The 14353-nt window shown below is 41.0% G+C and overlaps 1 protein-coding gene across 1 annotated transcript; it reads left to right on the top strand.

Moving 5' to 3' along the window:
- The first annotated feature begins 6887 nt into the window (after nucleotides 1–6887).
- On the top strand, nucleotides 6888–8435 carry LOC137824804 (uncharacterized). Its single transcript, XM_068630484.1, has one exon. The coding sequence runs from the start codon at nucleotides 6888–6890 to the stop codon at nucleotides 8433–8435; it is 1548 nt and encodes a 515-aa protein (XP_068486585.1).
- The last annotated feature ends 5918 nt before the right edge of the window (nucleotides 8436–14353 follow it).

The raw sequence follows: 14353 nt of genomic DNA, 5'->3' as shown, positions 1-14353 counted from the left end.
CCATGGTCATGGCGCCTTCTTCTGCGGTTGGAACAATGGGACTTGGACGCGCACTTCTCATCTTTCTCATGAAAAATCAACAGATCAAACTCCGACAACCAGAACCTTCACCAGCGGAACGGTCGATCCAGCAACCAATCGGTCAAAACTTCTATAACTCCAAAGAACTTCCAAGAACACAACCACAACAGCACGGGATTGATTTGGATGCCAAAACCTCCACTGAAACTCGCAATCTCAACACGAACCTACCGCTTCTCCACTAAAACTCCCGATTCACCGATCAGAAACTCGAACGAACGGTAAAAACCTCGATTTACCGATTGAAACTCGCACAAACGGTGAAAAGCTTCAATTTACCGATCGAAAGCTCAATCAAATGGTGAAAAGCTTCGAAAATGGTTGCACCAGCACACAACCACACAAGAACTGTAGAAACTTCAAGAAACTCACGTTGTGGATGGGAAACACGTTTTACACGGCCCCACGGTGGGCGCCTGATGATCCAGCTGGTTGACCTGAGTGCAAGAGTCTTGCCACGTCAAAGGTCTCTCCTCTTGATCAGCTTCGCACCACGTTAGCCTTTGCTCCTCACGCCCTAATTCCTCGCAAGAACCTGAAGAAAACAAAGTGGCGCCGCTGCGGCCGATCGCGCTCCGACGCTCAAGTCAGTGACGGAATCACCAAAAACTCAGAGAGAATATCTCAACTCAAGGAACCGTGCACAGTGAATCTCAGTGTACTAGAAAGTATTCTGAAAGCGTACCTCAAAAGTCTGTTAAGAGTTCCTTATATACCTGAGCATTTTCTCTCTCCTGACGGTTACACCTCTGGACACGTGGCTCGCATCCAGCTGTACACGTGTCGCCATCTGGAGCCCCCTCCACTTGAGCGTCATTTCTACTCTTCAAGCTATTCGACTAAGTTACCCATACAAGGGGTAACTTGGTGCACAACTTCCTTGGAGCGCGACCCTTTAAGTCGCGAGTGCGGGGTGTCACCATGCACACCTTCTTGTGGTCTCGCCTGCCACTATCATGATCTGCTTCTCTTGCACATCATGCATGCTCTGGGAAACTGTTCCCTTGCCTCGACCTCTGGCTAGGGAATGATCATCTGATAACCTCATCCTCCACTGCTGCGTGATAAGCATATCATTGGCGCCTTCTTCGTACTTGTACCCCTTGAAAGCCTTAGGCAAGCTTTCCTGATCTTTCGGCGATGTGCCCCTGCTGGCGGTCTCTAACCACCTGATCTCCTAGTACTCATATATGGCGACTATGGCGCAACTCTTGCGACCGCCAATTACACACACTAGAGATCGGAGAGCGCCAAATCAACGATTGGCGACTACACAGACTTCCCGATGTACTTCCCTTCTGTCAGCCAGGTGTCCCGTTCAACACGCCTATATTATCGCTTGCTGCCATGTCATCACTTCCGATTACTCGATCGGTACAATCAATAAGTCACCTTCACAAGGACTTTCGCTCTTAATCTCACTTGATGGCTTAGAAGGTGAAGAATGCCTAGATGAATTGGAATCATGCTCACTAACTACTACCCCATTATGCACAAACATATTCCTCTTAGAAGGGCAATTAGAAGCTATGTGACCATATCCCAAACATTTAAAACATTTCTTACTAGACGATTTGATGGGTGATATATGAGTAGAAGTAGAAGGCTTAGACTTTTTAGGTGTGAAAGAAGAATCCTTAGAAGGAAGGTTTGAAAAAGATTTTTTATTTTTCCAAGAGTTGTTGTAGTAACCATCATTGGGAGAGTTTTTAAAAACATTTCTCTTAGCAATTTGGGCTTCAACCTTCATTGCAAGATGAACCAAAGATCCCAAAGATGAATACTCTTGAAGTTCAACAACATCTTGAATTTCCCTTCTTAGGCCACTTACAAACCTAGCTATCATAGCTTCCTCACTTTCTTTCAAATTAACTTTAAGTAAAAGCGTTTCTAACTCCTTAAAATAAGCATCCACACTTAGCGTGCCTTGTTAAAACCGTTGGAGCTTCAACATTAGGTCTTTCCTAAAGTGTGGTGGCACGAATCTAAAGCGCATACACTCAACCAAATCGTTTCAAGAGACCACGGGAGGTCTCTTGTTATAACAAATGTCTGTTACATAGCTATGCCACCATTTCATGGCATAATCAACAAATTCTAGGACGGCTAACGTCACCTTTTGGTCCTCCTCAACCTCATAGGTGTTAAAAATTTGTTCACATTTAGCCTCCCAATCTAGATAGACATTAGGATCACTATCCCCATTAAAACTAGGAACTTTAACAAAAGGAACTTGAGACTTTGACTCTTGGTGAGGTCTTTGGTCACGGTAATGGCTTCCCCCATTGGAATGAGGATGATGCCTCCTTCGTCTAGGCTCATCTCTATGGCCGTGAGCAGATGCAGAACCTTTTGAAGAATGCCTAGGAGAAGGTTGTTTCTCATGCAAAGAATGGACAACTCCTTCTTGTTGCAATTCAATCTTAGCCAAACGTGCTTCTAATCTTTGCAATTCTTCATCCTTTTGAGCAAGAGCCTTCCTTGCTTCTTTCAATTCATTAAGAACATAAGCCCTATGAGTAGAGCGTGGCTTTGAAGATTCAGCACTTGAATATGTATCCATTAGAAAACAAAACAACAAACACAAGAGCAAACAATGTTAAGAAAAACAATGTTAGAAAAAACAACTAGAACAAAGGGCCGAAAGATAGAAGTCACTCAAATCACTCTAAGAAAGAATACTTATCTTAACCAATCTGCTCTTGAGGCCTTAGTAACCTCAAATGAAAGATGTCAAAGCAACAACACTCAATCTCAAAGCTAAGCACCACAAAACCAAAGAACAATGAAAGACAAACAAGAAAAGGTGTAACAAGAAAAGGCTAGAACAAAAGGAATACAAGATATATGACAAACTCAAAGATTAATGAAGAAAAGACAAGAAAGAAAATAAGGTACTCAATGATAAAGAAGGCACACAAAAGAGACCTAGAGAAAAGCACTAGACTAGATGAAGAAAACAAAAAAGTAGAACTACTGGAAAAAAAAATTGTGCAAACTGTGCGTGATGTTTACCGATTTATCTGGAATGATATAAATCGAACTGGATTATGAAATTGTAACCACAGAAAGTTCAAGATCTTATCTCAATAATGGCACTGGAATTACTCAAAAACAGTAAGCCAATTAATTATGATAAATTTTGTAAAATCACTGCCAGATTACTGTATTTTTTTCGGCAGAATTACACACTGTTCGTATTTTATTTATCATATTTTTTGTACTTTGAATTTTGAAGTACTTACTTTTTTCTACTTTTTTATAACACTTTGACGAACTCAAATCCAGAATTTCAGAAATTTCCAGTAAGTAAATCAATTACAATAAGGCAAAACAGTCAGCACGTTTTAAGAAAACAGAGGAAACCTAATAGGAATGAAAAACAGAATTCAAGAACTAGCAAAGACATAATAGAAATTATGTTTAAGAACTTGTATAGATCTCAAAAAACAAGTATGAACTCAATACTAAACAGAAAATGCATCAAAGGATCAAGAAACAAACTCAGAAAACTGCACCACGTAAAATCAAGAAACAAAAATTACAACAAAAGGACCACAAAGAATTGATAACATTTTTGGAAGAAACATGACTTGACAAAACTTATAAGGATTCACAAATCAAAAAGACACAAAGACAATGTAATAACAACAAGAAAAACAACAAGAAATACCCAAAAATAAACCTAAAACAGAAAGGTAACAACAAGAATGTAAAGTTCTTAAATTAAAAATGCCAAAACAACTCAAACACAAACAAGAACAAACCTAAGACTCTTGATACCACATGATATGATTCCAATTGCAAGATATAGATGATTCTTTGACATTTTATGGAATCAACTTGAGTTGGAATATGAATAGGCACTTTTCTAGAATTGGATCAATGTTCTTTGAATCAAGAACTCACCAAAACTTGAGCCACCAAGCCAAAACTCATATGGAAGTCCATTTCTTGTCAATTGAACCGATTAAAAGGCATAAGAACTCAAATGAACCGTTTAAAATGCCTAACAAATGAATTGCACCGAACAAAAGCAAGAATAAAGAAGATGAACCGATTATATTCAGCAAAGAAGAAGATGAACCGAACAAAACAAGAAATAAAGCTAAAACACCGAATAGAAATGCAAGAAAGGACCTAAGACATGTTTTAAGAGTTCATATAGACATGGAGATGGAAGAATTAGATGGAAAAGAAAGAAGACTTATGTGGTTGAAGCTCTTGGTTGATGAACACGCCACTTGAAGTGTGATTGCTCCAAGATAAATGTGAATTGCCGCCACTTGAGGAACCAAGGCACTCAAGATGAGACTAGGAAGAGGAGAAGACAATTCTCACTCACTCAATCACCAATTTGGGAGAGTTTCATTACTTCAAAAATCAATTCTGTACTTAGAAGGACCTAAGCCCTCCTTATATAGGAGAAGAACCAGTCATGAAGTTTACAAAGCTTACACAACAAGCTAACCAAAAGTCCCTTGCATGCTACCCATTTCTAGCGCCTATAGTGAGACATGAAGGGTCAACTTCTAGAAAGTTCTAAACTAATGTCTAAAGATGCTTTACAAAAAGAGGTATCTTTAGGTTTCCCTCTTAGCACCTACCTAAACACTATTCTATATTATTTACAAATTTATACAAAAGAAACCATAAGGAGAGACATTAATTGAAGCCTATTCTTGAAAGCTTGTAGACTTCCTTGGCTTTAGGCTTGGTCCTCTCTTTATTTTATGTCTTCTTTAAATTTTGAGAAGACTAGAAGGAAGAACTTCAAATGTGTGGGTGAATGACCTCTTCCTTCATTAATAAAAGCCTCTCCTAAACCTTATAGGTTTTTGCTCTTATATTTGTTTGTTGGTTGCTTTGATATTATGCTCTGAATTTCTATATTTGTTTCTGTGCTAACCAAATATCAGAAGTTCTATGCTTTGCTTAAAACTGTGTTTTGCAGGATCTGCTTCATATTCAATCAGGTACAACACAAGCATCAGGGATTTGTCTTCATCAAATAGGGGGAGATTGTTGATCCAAGTGGTGTTCAAGCTTTGAAGAATCCAAAACCCTTTGAAGGATGTTGAAGGCTAGGCTGTGCTTGCTGTTGTTGAGCTGTCTTAGATAGGATCTAGGGTAGATTGTGTTTGTAATGCACTCTTGATTGAATCCACAACATAGGCATTCTCAATCTTTTTAAAAGAAAAGTGTTTTTCAAACTAAGTGAAAAACAACCTGTTGTTTTGTCGAAACAACCGATTGTTTTATACTTAGGTGTTTTTAGAAAAGGTTGAAAACTGTTTTTATGGTTACCTTGCTGTCAAAACCAAAACAACCGATTGATTCGTGGAAACAATCGATTGTTTTTTTTGGTACCATAACAAAAAACTGTTTTGTGCTTTGACTGAGCATTAAATGATTTTCTAACTGTTTACGCTCCAATTTTTAATGCTTTGACCAATCTTTAAATGCAATGAAAAGTTTGTTAAGATTTGATAACAAACATCTTTGAATATAAAATAGTAAAACATATTTGTTTTTTACAAGAACACAAGTTTTGAGATTTTGAAAGAGTTGAGATTGCTTAGAGATTGAGTTTGATCAAAGAGTGTGAGATAGGATTTTCTCTTGTATTGATTTCAGATTTCATTCTGTAACAAGAGTAATCCTTGTATCTGTTAAAAGAACTTTGTGTGTTTGCTGAGAAGTGTTGTGTGTTCTTGAGGGGATCAAGATCAACATTCTTAGTGTTGGTGTGTTGACCAAGAGAAGTGTGTGTCTTGAGGGGATCAAGGTCACTTTCTTGGTTGTGTTGTAAGTGATCTAGGTTTGATTGCTTAGTGGAATTCCTCAGTGGTTTCTGAGAAGACTGGATGTAGCTCTGGGTTTAGAGTGAACCAGTATAAACTTCTGTGTGCATTCTTTCTATCCTTAATCTCTTTAAATTCAATTTTGATATTTGCAAACTGGTATAAACAACCGATTGTTTCTGCGAAACAACCGATTGTTTTTCTGGTGCTGCTGTTTTTGCTTTGTGTTTTGGCAAACTGAATGCCGGAGCAACCTATCAAAGGTTGATGGACCGAATGTTCCGTGAGCAGATTGGGAAAACTATGGAAGTATATGTTGATGACATAATCGTAAAATCTGATAGTGTCGAGCAACACGCGAATGACCTAGCCGAGGTCTTCCAGCAGATAAGAAAGTATGACATGCGTCTTAATCCAAAAAAATGTGTGTTCGGAGTGGAAGGGGGCAAGTTCCTTGGCTTTATCTTGACAAACCGAGGAATCGAGGCAAATCCTGACAAATGCCGAGCTTTGGAAACTATGAGAAGTCCAGATAACCTGAAAGAGGTCCAGCGGCTAGTAGGGAGGTTGACATCATTGTCCAGGTTTATGCCTAGGCTGGTGGATAAAATCAGACCAATTTTGAAGCTCATGAAGAAAGCAGAAAAGTTCGTGTGAAATGAAAGTTGCGAAGAGGCTTTCCAAATCGTAAAATGGGCATTGGCACAGCCGCCCATTTTGAGCAAACCTGTCCATGGAATGTCTTTGCTGGTCTATTTGGCTGTATCGCCGGAAGCTGTAAGTGTCACCGTCATACAAGGCAAAACAGAACAAAAACCAATATACTTCGTAAGCCGAGTGCTACAAGACACCGAAATCAGATATCAAGTGATTGAGAAGGTAGCTCTAGCTCTCGTCCACGCTTCCAGAAGACTCCGAAAATATTTTCAAAGCCACGAGATCATAGTGCGAACTGACTTCCCAATCAATTAGATTTTGCAGAAACCCGAGTTGGCCGGAAGAATGATTGGTTGGTCAGTCGAGTTATCTGAATACAACATCAAATACGAACCACAAGGACCTATCAAGTCCCAATGCTTAGCAAACTTCACGTCGGAATTGCAACAATGTCAAGAACTCGAAACCACCTGGACGCTGCATGTCGATGGCTCCTCGAGTAAGAAAGGAGGAGGAGCCAGAATCGTTCTAGAAGGACCAGAGAACATACAAGTCGAGAAATCTTTACGTTTTGAGTTCCAGACATCCAACAATCAAGCAGAATATGAAGCCCTCATAGCTGGATTATTGTTGGCTAGGGACGTGGGAGCCCGCAAGATAGAATGCAAGACAGATTCGCAGCTCATGGTCGGACACATCAATGCGAACTACCAAATTAAAGATCCTCTGCTCCTGAAATACTATCACAGAGTTGTTAACATCATCAGCCAGTTTCAAAGCGTCAAAATAAGCCATGTGAAACGACAAAACAACCTTAGAGCCGACACCCTGTCAAAGCTGGCTACCGCTAAGATGAAAGGCCGACATGCCACCGTCATCCAGCAAACCTTATCGGCTCCATCAGTCCCCGTCGGAGAGTGCATGGTAACGGAGCAAGGAGAGGAAGATTGGGTGTCCGACATGAAAAAAGTAAACAAAGACCGGGAAGAAGGGAAAGATGGCCATGACTTGTCTCTCGCAAAGAAAGCTTCCCGATTTGTCATAATAGGGGAAGACTTATATAAAAGAGCGTTCTCGACCCCACTACTCAAATGTGTTTCGAAAGCAGAGGCAGAATACGTTTTGCAAGAATTGCATCAAGGAGCATGTGACTTACATTATGGAGCACAAACGATGGCAACCAGAGTCCTGAGGGCCGAGTACTATTGGCCGACACTGAGAACTAATTGCGCTGATTTTGTGAAGAAATGCGTATGTTTCCAAGAGCACGACCCACTAATCCATCTTCACCCCCACAATCTCCAAAGCATTAGCTCTCCCTGGCCATTTGCTTTGTGGGGAATGGACATAATAGGCCCTTTCCCGCGAGCAACTGGACAAAGGAAGTTTTTGTTAGTAGCAATTGATTATTTTACAAAATGGATAGAAGCAGAACCCCTCGCAAGCATCACGGCTAGACAAGTCCAGAGTTTCGTATGGAAGGACATCGTTTGCAGGTTTGGAATCCCGCACACCATCTTCACGGATAATGGAAGACAATTCACGGATCGGAAGTTGGCTAAATTCTATGAAAGCTTGGGTATTCAACACAAGACAAGCTCTGTGGAACACCCACAAACTAACGACCAAGCTGAATCTGCCAACAAAGTCTTCCTGAATGAATTAAATAAAAGACTCGGCAGTGCAAAAGGTAAGTGGGTAGAACAACTCGTGGAAGTTCTTTGGGCCTATCGGTGTACCCCCCATTCGGCAACTGGGGAAACCCCGTACAACCTCACCTACGGCATAGATGCCATGCTGCCAGTAGAAGTTGGAGAACCGACAATCCGAAGAGAACTCCATAACCTGAAGATAAACGAAGAATGTCTAAGAACGGAGTTGGACTTACTCTAGGAGTCGCGTGACAAGGCAAAGATAAGAGAAGAAACTTGCAAACGGATAGTCGCAAGAAGATACAATTCAAAGACTAAACCCAAAGCGTTCCAAGAGGGAGATCTGGTTTGAAGGGTGAAGGGAGAAGCTCGCAAGGTCCCGGCAGAAGGAATGTTCAATGCAAATTGGGAAAGCCCCTTCAAAGTCAGATAAAATCTTCAGAACGGCGCGTATCGCTTAGAACAGCTGAATGGCCGAGAGGTTCCTAGGACGTGGAACGCCAGCCATTTGAAAATGTACTTTAGTTGATATGTATCATAGGTGTACTCTTTCCTACCTTCAATCTTTTTTCCCAGAGGTCTTCTTTCCCGAGGTTTTTTTATTGAAGAAGGTTTTAACGAGGCACCGCATTCAATGGAATCAAACTTATCAGTTATACCTTCTAGTAAATCACTAACGCAAGTATCTAAAAATCTCTCGACCAAGGAAGAATACACCCAAGTGAATCCCTGCCAAGAGTGTTAAGAAACCTCTCGGCCAAGAAAGAATTCACCAAAGTGAATCCTTTCTGAGAGTATGTTAAAAATCCTCTCGGCCAAGGAAGAATTCACCAGTCAATCCCTGCCGAGAGCACGACAAGAAACCTCTCGGCCAAGGAAGAATTCACCAAAGTGAATCCATGCCGAGAGCACGATAAGAAACCTCTCGACCAAGGAAGAATTCACCAAAGTAAATCCCTGCCAAGAGCACGATAAAAAACCTCTCGGCCAAGGAAGAACTCACCCAAGTGAATCCCTACCGAGAGTACGATAAAAACCCTCTCGGCCAAGGAAGAATTCACCCAAGTGAATCCCTGCCGAGAGTGTTAAGAAACCTCTCGGCTAAGGAATAATTCACCAAAGAGAATCCCTGCCGAGAGTATGTTAAAAAACCTCTCGGCCAAGGAAGAATTCACCAGTGAATCCCTGCCGAGAGCATGACAAGAAACCTCTCGGCCAAGGAAGAATTCACCAAAGTGAATCCCTGCCGAGAGCACGATAAAAAGCCTCTCGGCCAAGGAAGAATTCACCCAAGTGAATCCCTGCCGAGAGCACGATAAGAAACCTCTCGGCCAATGACATTGCCGAGAGCAATCAAACATATGAACAACAATAAACGCGTGTACGAAAAGATCAAGAAAGAGTGAATGAAAGACGACATTAAAGCTTAAAATAACTTGTCATTCAAAATATATTCAAAAGAACCAGCAAATTCGTATTGTCTACACAAAAGGGGGGGGTCACGAGTTTACAAAATGCAAAAAGTCAATCACGACCCATACACAAAGAGAAAACCTAGGTATCAGACTCTAGGTGTTCGACCTCGGAAGCTGTCGGAGGAGCCATGACTTCTACTTGAGTAAAACTTGGGATTTGGTCTATCGGCATAAGCTGACCCTCATAGAAGTCCCTGTCGATATCAAATTTCCCTTCGTCCAAGGGAACATTATAGAAGAAAGCCGCATGTTGAAGAGCCTTCTTAAAACCAAGCTCAGGTTCTTCTATGACGCTATCTTTGACCACCTCTAGCTCCTTCAACAGCTTGTCTATCTTCTCTTCGAACCTATGATTGGTCAAAGCCATAGCCGAGAGACTCTCCTTCAAACCCCGAATCTCTTCATCCGCCTTCTCAGCAATCTCTCTCCCCGTCTTCTCGGCCAACTCACATCTTTCCTTTCACTTCTTCATCTGGGCCTCCAAGTCTCAGCTTCGAGCCGAGAGGGTGGTGTTCTCAGTCAAAACTGATTGCAACTTAGAAGCCGATTCATCCAATTTTACTCGGAGACCCTCCACTTCGGCAACGTTTTTATCTCTTTCCATCAAGTCTGATGCCATTCGCTTACCGAGGACGAGAGTCCGAGAGCACAACTCCATAAACGCGTCGTGCATTTGGGAAGGACGCACCGAGAGGTACGCATCTTGCTGATAAGGGTTCAGCTTGACGGTGACCTTCTCGGCCACGTTGAGTTCATGACCAAGGAAGTCGGGGTCACTTGAACTCGACCCACCGGCCAGACGACCTCTTTTGGGAGACTTCCCCGAGGAAGAACGATCCCCATGACACCGAGAGGATTTGCCACAATCTTTCCCATGATCCTCCTTCCTCTTCTTTGGGTTGGGAGGACGGGTGGTTTCAGCAGCAGGCACCGTGGTGAGGGGAATAACGGCCTCTGCAATCGGCATTGCCGATCCTCCTGGCACATCTCCTCTCTCGGCCTGTCGTGCTTGCCTTTTCAAACGAAACTCATGAAAGTAATCTTTCTTCCCACCTAGTGGAACCAAGCTTGCCATTATTCCTACACCAGATGAAAGGATTAAGTCAATCGTAGCAAGATAAGCATCAAGACGACTAAAATCACATACCGTCAATATCTACACATCTATCGGACGATAAGTAAGCACGGACGAGAGACCAGGTTGGAATCTTGCGTGGAAGTTGGTCCAATACCGACAACACTTCTAGGTCGTCATCGATCATCAAGGACCTCAGCCATACATTGAAGCGCGCTGGATCCTTCGTCCAATAGAAAGGGAACCTGGGAGTTTCGCCGTCAAAGAAAAACGGTCGGCCTTCCTCCTCAACGACAAATTTAAAGAAACCACCTTTAAAGTTCTTATAAGAAGTTGTGTAAGGAGCAAAGAAGCTATTTTTCGCTTGATCGACCAAAGAAACCCAACCTATTCGGTCACCCGGCCTCGTACCAAAGAAGTGTAAAAAAGACCCGGTGGTTGCCTTAACACTTAGCACCTCACACAACATCCGAAAAGCCTGGAGTGAAGCCCAACTATTCGGATGTAGTTGTGAAGGTACTACATTTAAGATATGCAACACTTCCATTGTAAAAGTATCGAAAGGAAAGGGGACATGGATATCCGAAATCAAACAAGAATAAAAATAAAAGAAATATTTACGCTCCCTCCCCCTACCCAGACAAACGGTCTCGAACTCTCGACACCTACGGAGTGCGAAGGCACCATTAGGCACACCTTCTAACACAACATCTACACTTTCCACAAAATCTTGGAGCATGGAAACCTTTGTGAACTCCGAAAACACCTCACGGACTTTCTCATTGACCCACAAATACTCGGCCTCTCGGGTCTCTTCACCCTCATACCCACTCGACTGAGACATCGTTGGTTCTATATGCTCTCGGCTCAGAGGACCGGCTACATGGGAAGAACCTTCCACATTCTCGGCATCACTAGAAACGACATCTGTGGCCAATGGCCCCCTATTGCTTGCACCCCCGGACACAGACGAAAATAAGCTGGTAACCGAAAGAGAAGGCATTGTTACCTCCGAAAGACTCTTCACTCGATAAGTCAAGATTGCAAGAACCAATAACTAGACTCTCGGGCTTTCAGAGCTAGCTCACGGATCACACAGAAGAAAATTCCACACTACCACCACTATTTATAGGCATCGAAAAACCAGAAGGTGAACCGTCAAAGCTATTCCCCACCGTTAGATCAACCCCTAGTTAACGGTCCAGATCATGCGAGATTCCCCAGATTCCTCCCCATTCCTCCCCTTGCACTGTTACGCTCACGCGCCTCAAGTACAACGACCATTCCTCACTCGCGCTCTCGGACATATGGCACACAACATGGGAAGTCGCTAAGCTACTCACTCACATTAGCTATCGGCTACACGACTTGTCGACCACAAAAAACTTCCGAAGGCAACACCAAGTTCATCAGACTCTACATTACGTTGACTGCATTCGAGCCTGGGGGGCATATGTACTACCGGATGGCCGGATAGCTGACTAGCCGACTAAGATTACAGATAAACACGTTATTAGACGAGAATAAACCAGATTAAACGCAAAGCATGATCAAGGTGCAATTGGGCCTTCAATTGGACTCAAAAGCAGGCCCATAACAATCAAATAGAGGAAGAGGCACAACACTCGAGGTAACTATTCACTCCCTACTCCTTTGATACTTAACTCTCGAACTGACTTGATCGTCAGAGTGTCTTCGCAGGCACCCCCCATCGTGTTCAGACCAGAGCCCAACCGAGAGACCAGGAAGACGAGAAGATTGCAACAAGAAGAAGTGTTTTGCAGGGTTCTAATCTTGTAGGAACATATACAATTTTAATTCTTGATATAAAAAATGTGGGTTGTAAATGTATAATTATTCTAATTTAAAATACTTTTGTTACGTTGATATGATATCAACTTATAACCAATACATGTAAAAAGTAATAATATTTTAAAATTTGGTAGGTTCTCATAAAATTAAAGATCATAAAGTTCTGTTGAAAATAAAAAATGTGAAGTACATTATCTCTTTCCTCCATTATTCTAAATCGTTTTCTCTTTCATTTTCCCTCTCCATTTCGTGTGTGTTAGTTTTTCTTTTTCTTTCGGAGGCTGGCAATGGCGTGGTTTGTGGTGGTGGAGAGTTGCATTTGTTCGTGTCTAAGACAGTGGTAATTGGGCTGTGGTTGTTGACGTCCTTAAATCCCTAGATTTGATAAAAAAAATAAATGTAACATTTTTATGGGAGATTCCTAAATATGTCTTCATCGTAGAAGACGAAGCAATTCAGGAATGACTATACACTTGTTATGAACTTAAGTTATGTAGTTACAAAATAGTGGTTACCTAATTAAATTATGTGGACACCTACGTTATATATGTTGTTGAACAATCCTAACTAATATGTATAATCACTAATTTAAGTGCACACACTCATTTGTTGAGTGCTACGAAAGAAATTGCTCTCTAATGTATATCTTTAAACATTTTTCTTATACTTTCTATACAATCATTTGACACTTAACTAAATTATAATTTTATTATAATATAATATTTTATTCTAATAAATAAATGTAGAGTATTTTTTTTTACTATTTGTTGTGTTAAAAAACTTTATTCTTATGAGACTACGGATTGAGGACTTGGTCACATGTAAAAAAATAAAACATGGTATCATGTTAAAGAAAAGCGTATCCCGAAAACAGTTTCGCTACGTTGACATCAAGAATTAATAATATTTTAAGATTTGGTGTGTACACATAAAATTGACAGAGAAGAAATTTCTAAGGCTGTGAGAAGCTTGATGGAAGAAAAAGAAGGCAAGGAAATTTCAAAAACAGGGGAACTTTTGAAGATTGTTGATGTTAATGTGATAAAAAAAAAGATGGATAATCTGCAAAGACTCTGCCAGAACTGGCTACGAGTTTCAAAGGCTTTTAGCATATCATTTTTAATTTTAATGGTTGTGCTTTGGTTTCCTGTTCCACTCATCTAAGATTTCAACAAGGATATTTCACTAATTTAAGTGCACAAAATTATTTGCTTAGTGCTACCAAAAAAATATTGCTTTCTAATTTATATCTTTAAATAAAATTCTTACTTTGTATACAATCATATAATTATGAGACTATGGATGGAGAACTTGATCACATGTAAAAAAATAAAGCATGGTCACATGTTAAAGAAAAGCGTACCAATATATTGACACTAGCTGATAGTGCCTTCATCCGAATTGCTTTCTTGCTTGAATTTTGTGAGGAATTGGCAGAAGCTAATGGAGGAAGTGGATCAAGGATAGTTCCAATGAAGCTATAGTTTTCTTGTAGGTGCATGAAGAGTAGGAAAAGTGATTGATTTGGTCATATTGAAGAGATGGAGAAGAAGACCAAAGGTGTCTATCCTATAGAGGTTTAAACAAGAGAGTGATTAGGCTAGCAATTATGGAGCATAATTAAAATCTATGCCAAGCACCTCTTTATATAGGGTAGAGGTCCGGCCAAGCTTACACTAATTGAGAGGGAAAATTCAAACTAATTATGTTTGAATTAAGTGCCTAAAATGAGTCACATTGCAAGCATGTTCAAGTGTGCTTCATGTGACATTTTTAGGTCTAAATGACTGGCCTAGG

Source organism: Phaseolus vulgaris, chromosome 8 (assembly GCF_000499845.2).
Source record: "Phaseolus vulgaris cultivar G19833 chromosome 8, P. vulgaris v2.0, whole genome shotgun sequence".
NCBI classification, from domain to species: domain Eukaryota; kingdom Viridiplantae; phylum Streptophyta; class Magnoliopsida; order Fabales; family Fabaceae; genus Phaseolus; species Phaseolus vulgaris.
This window is presented reverse-complemented; position numbering and strand designations above follow the sequence as displayed.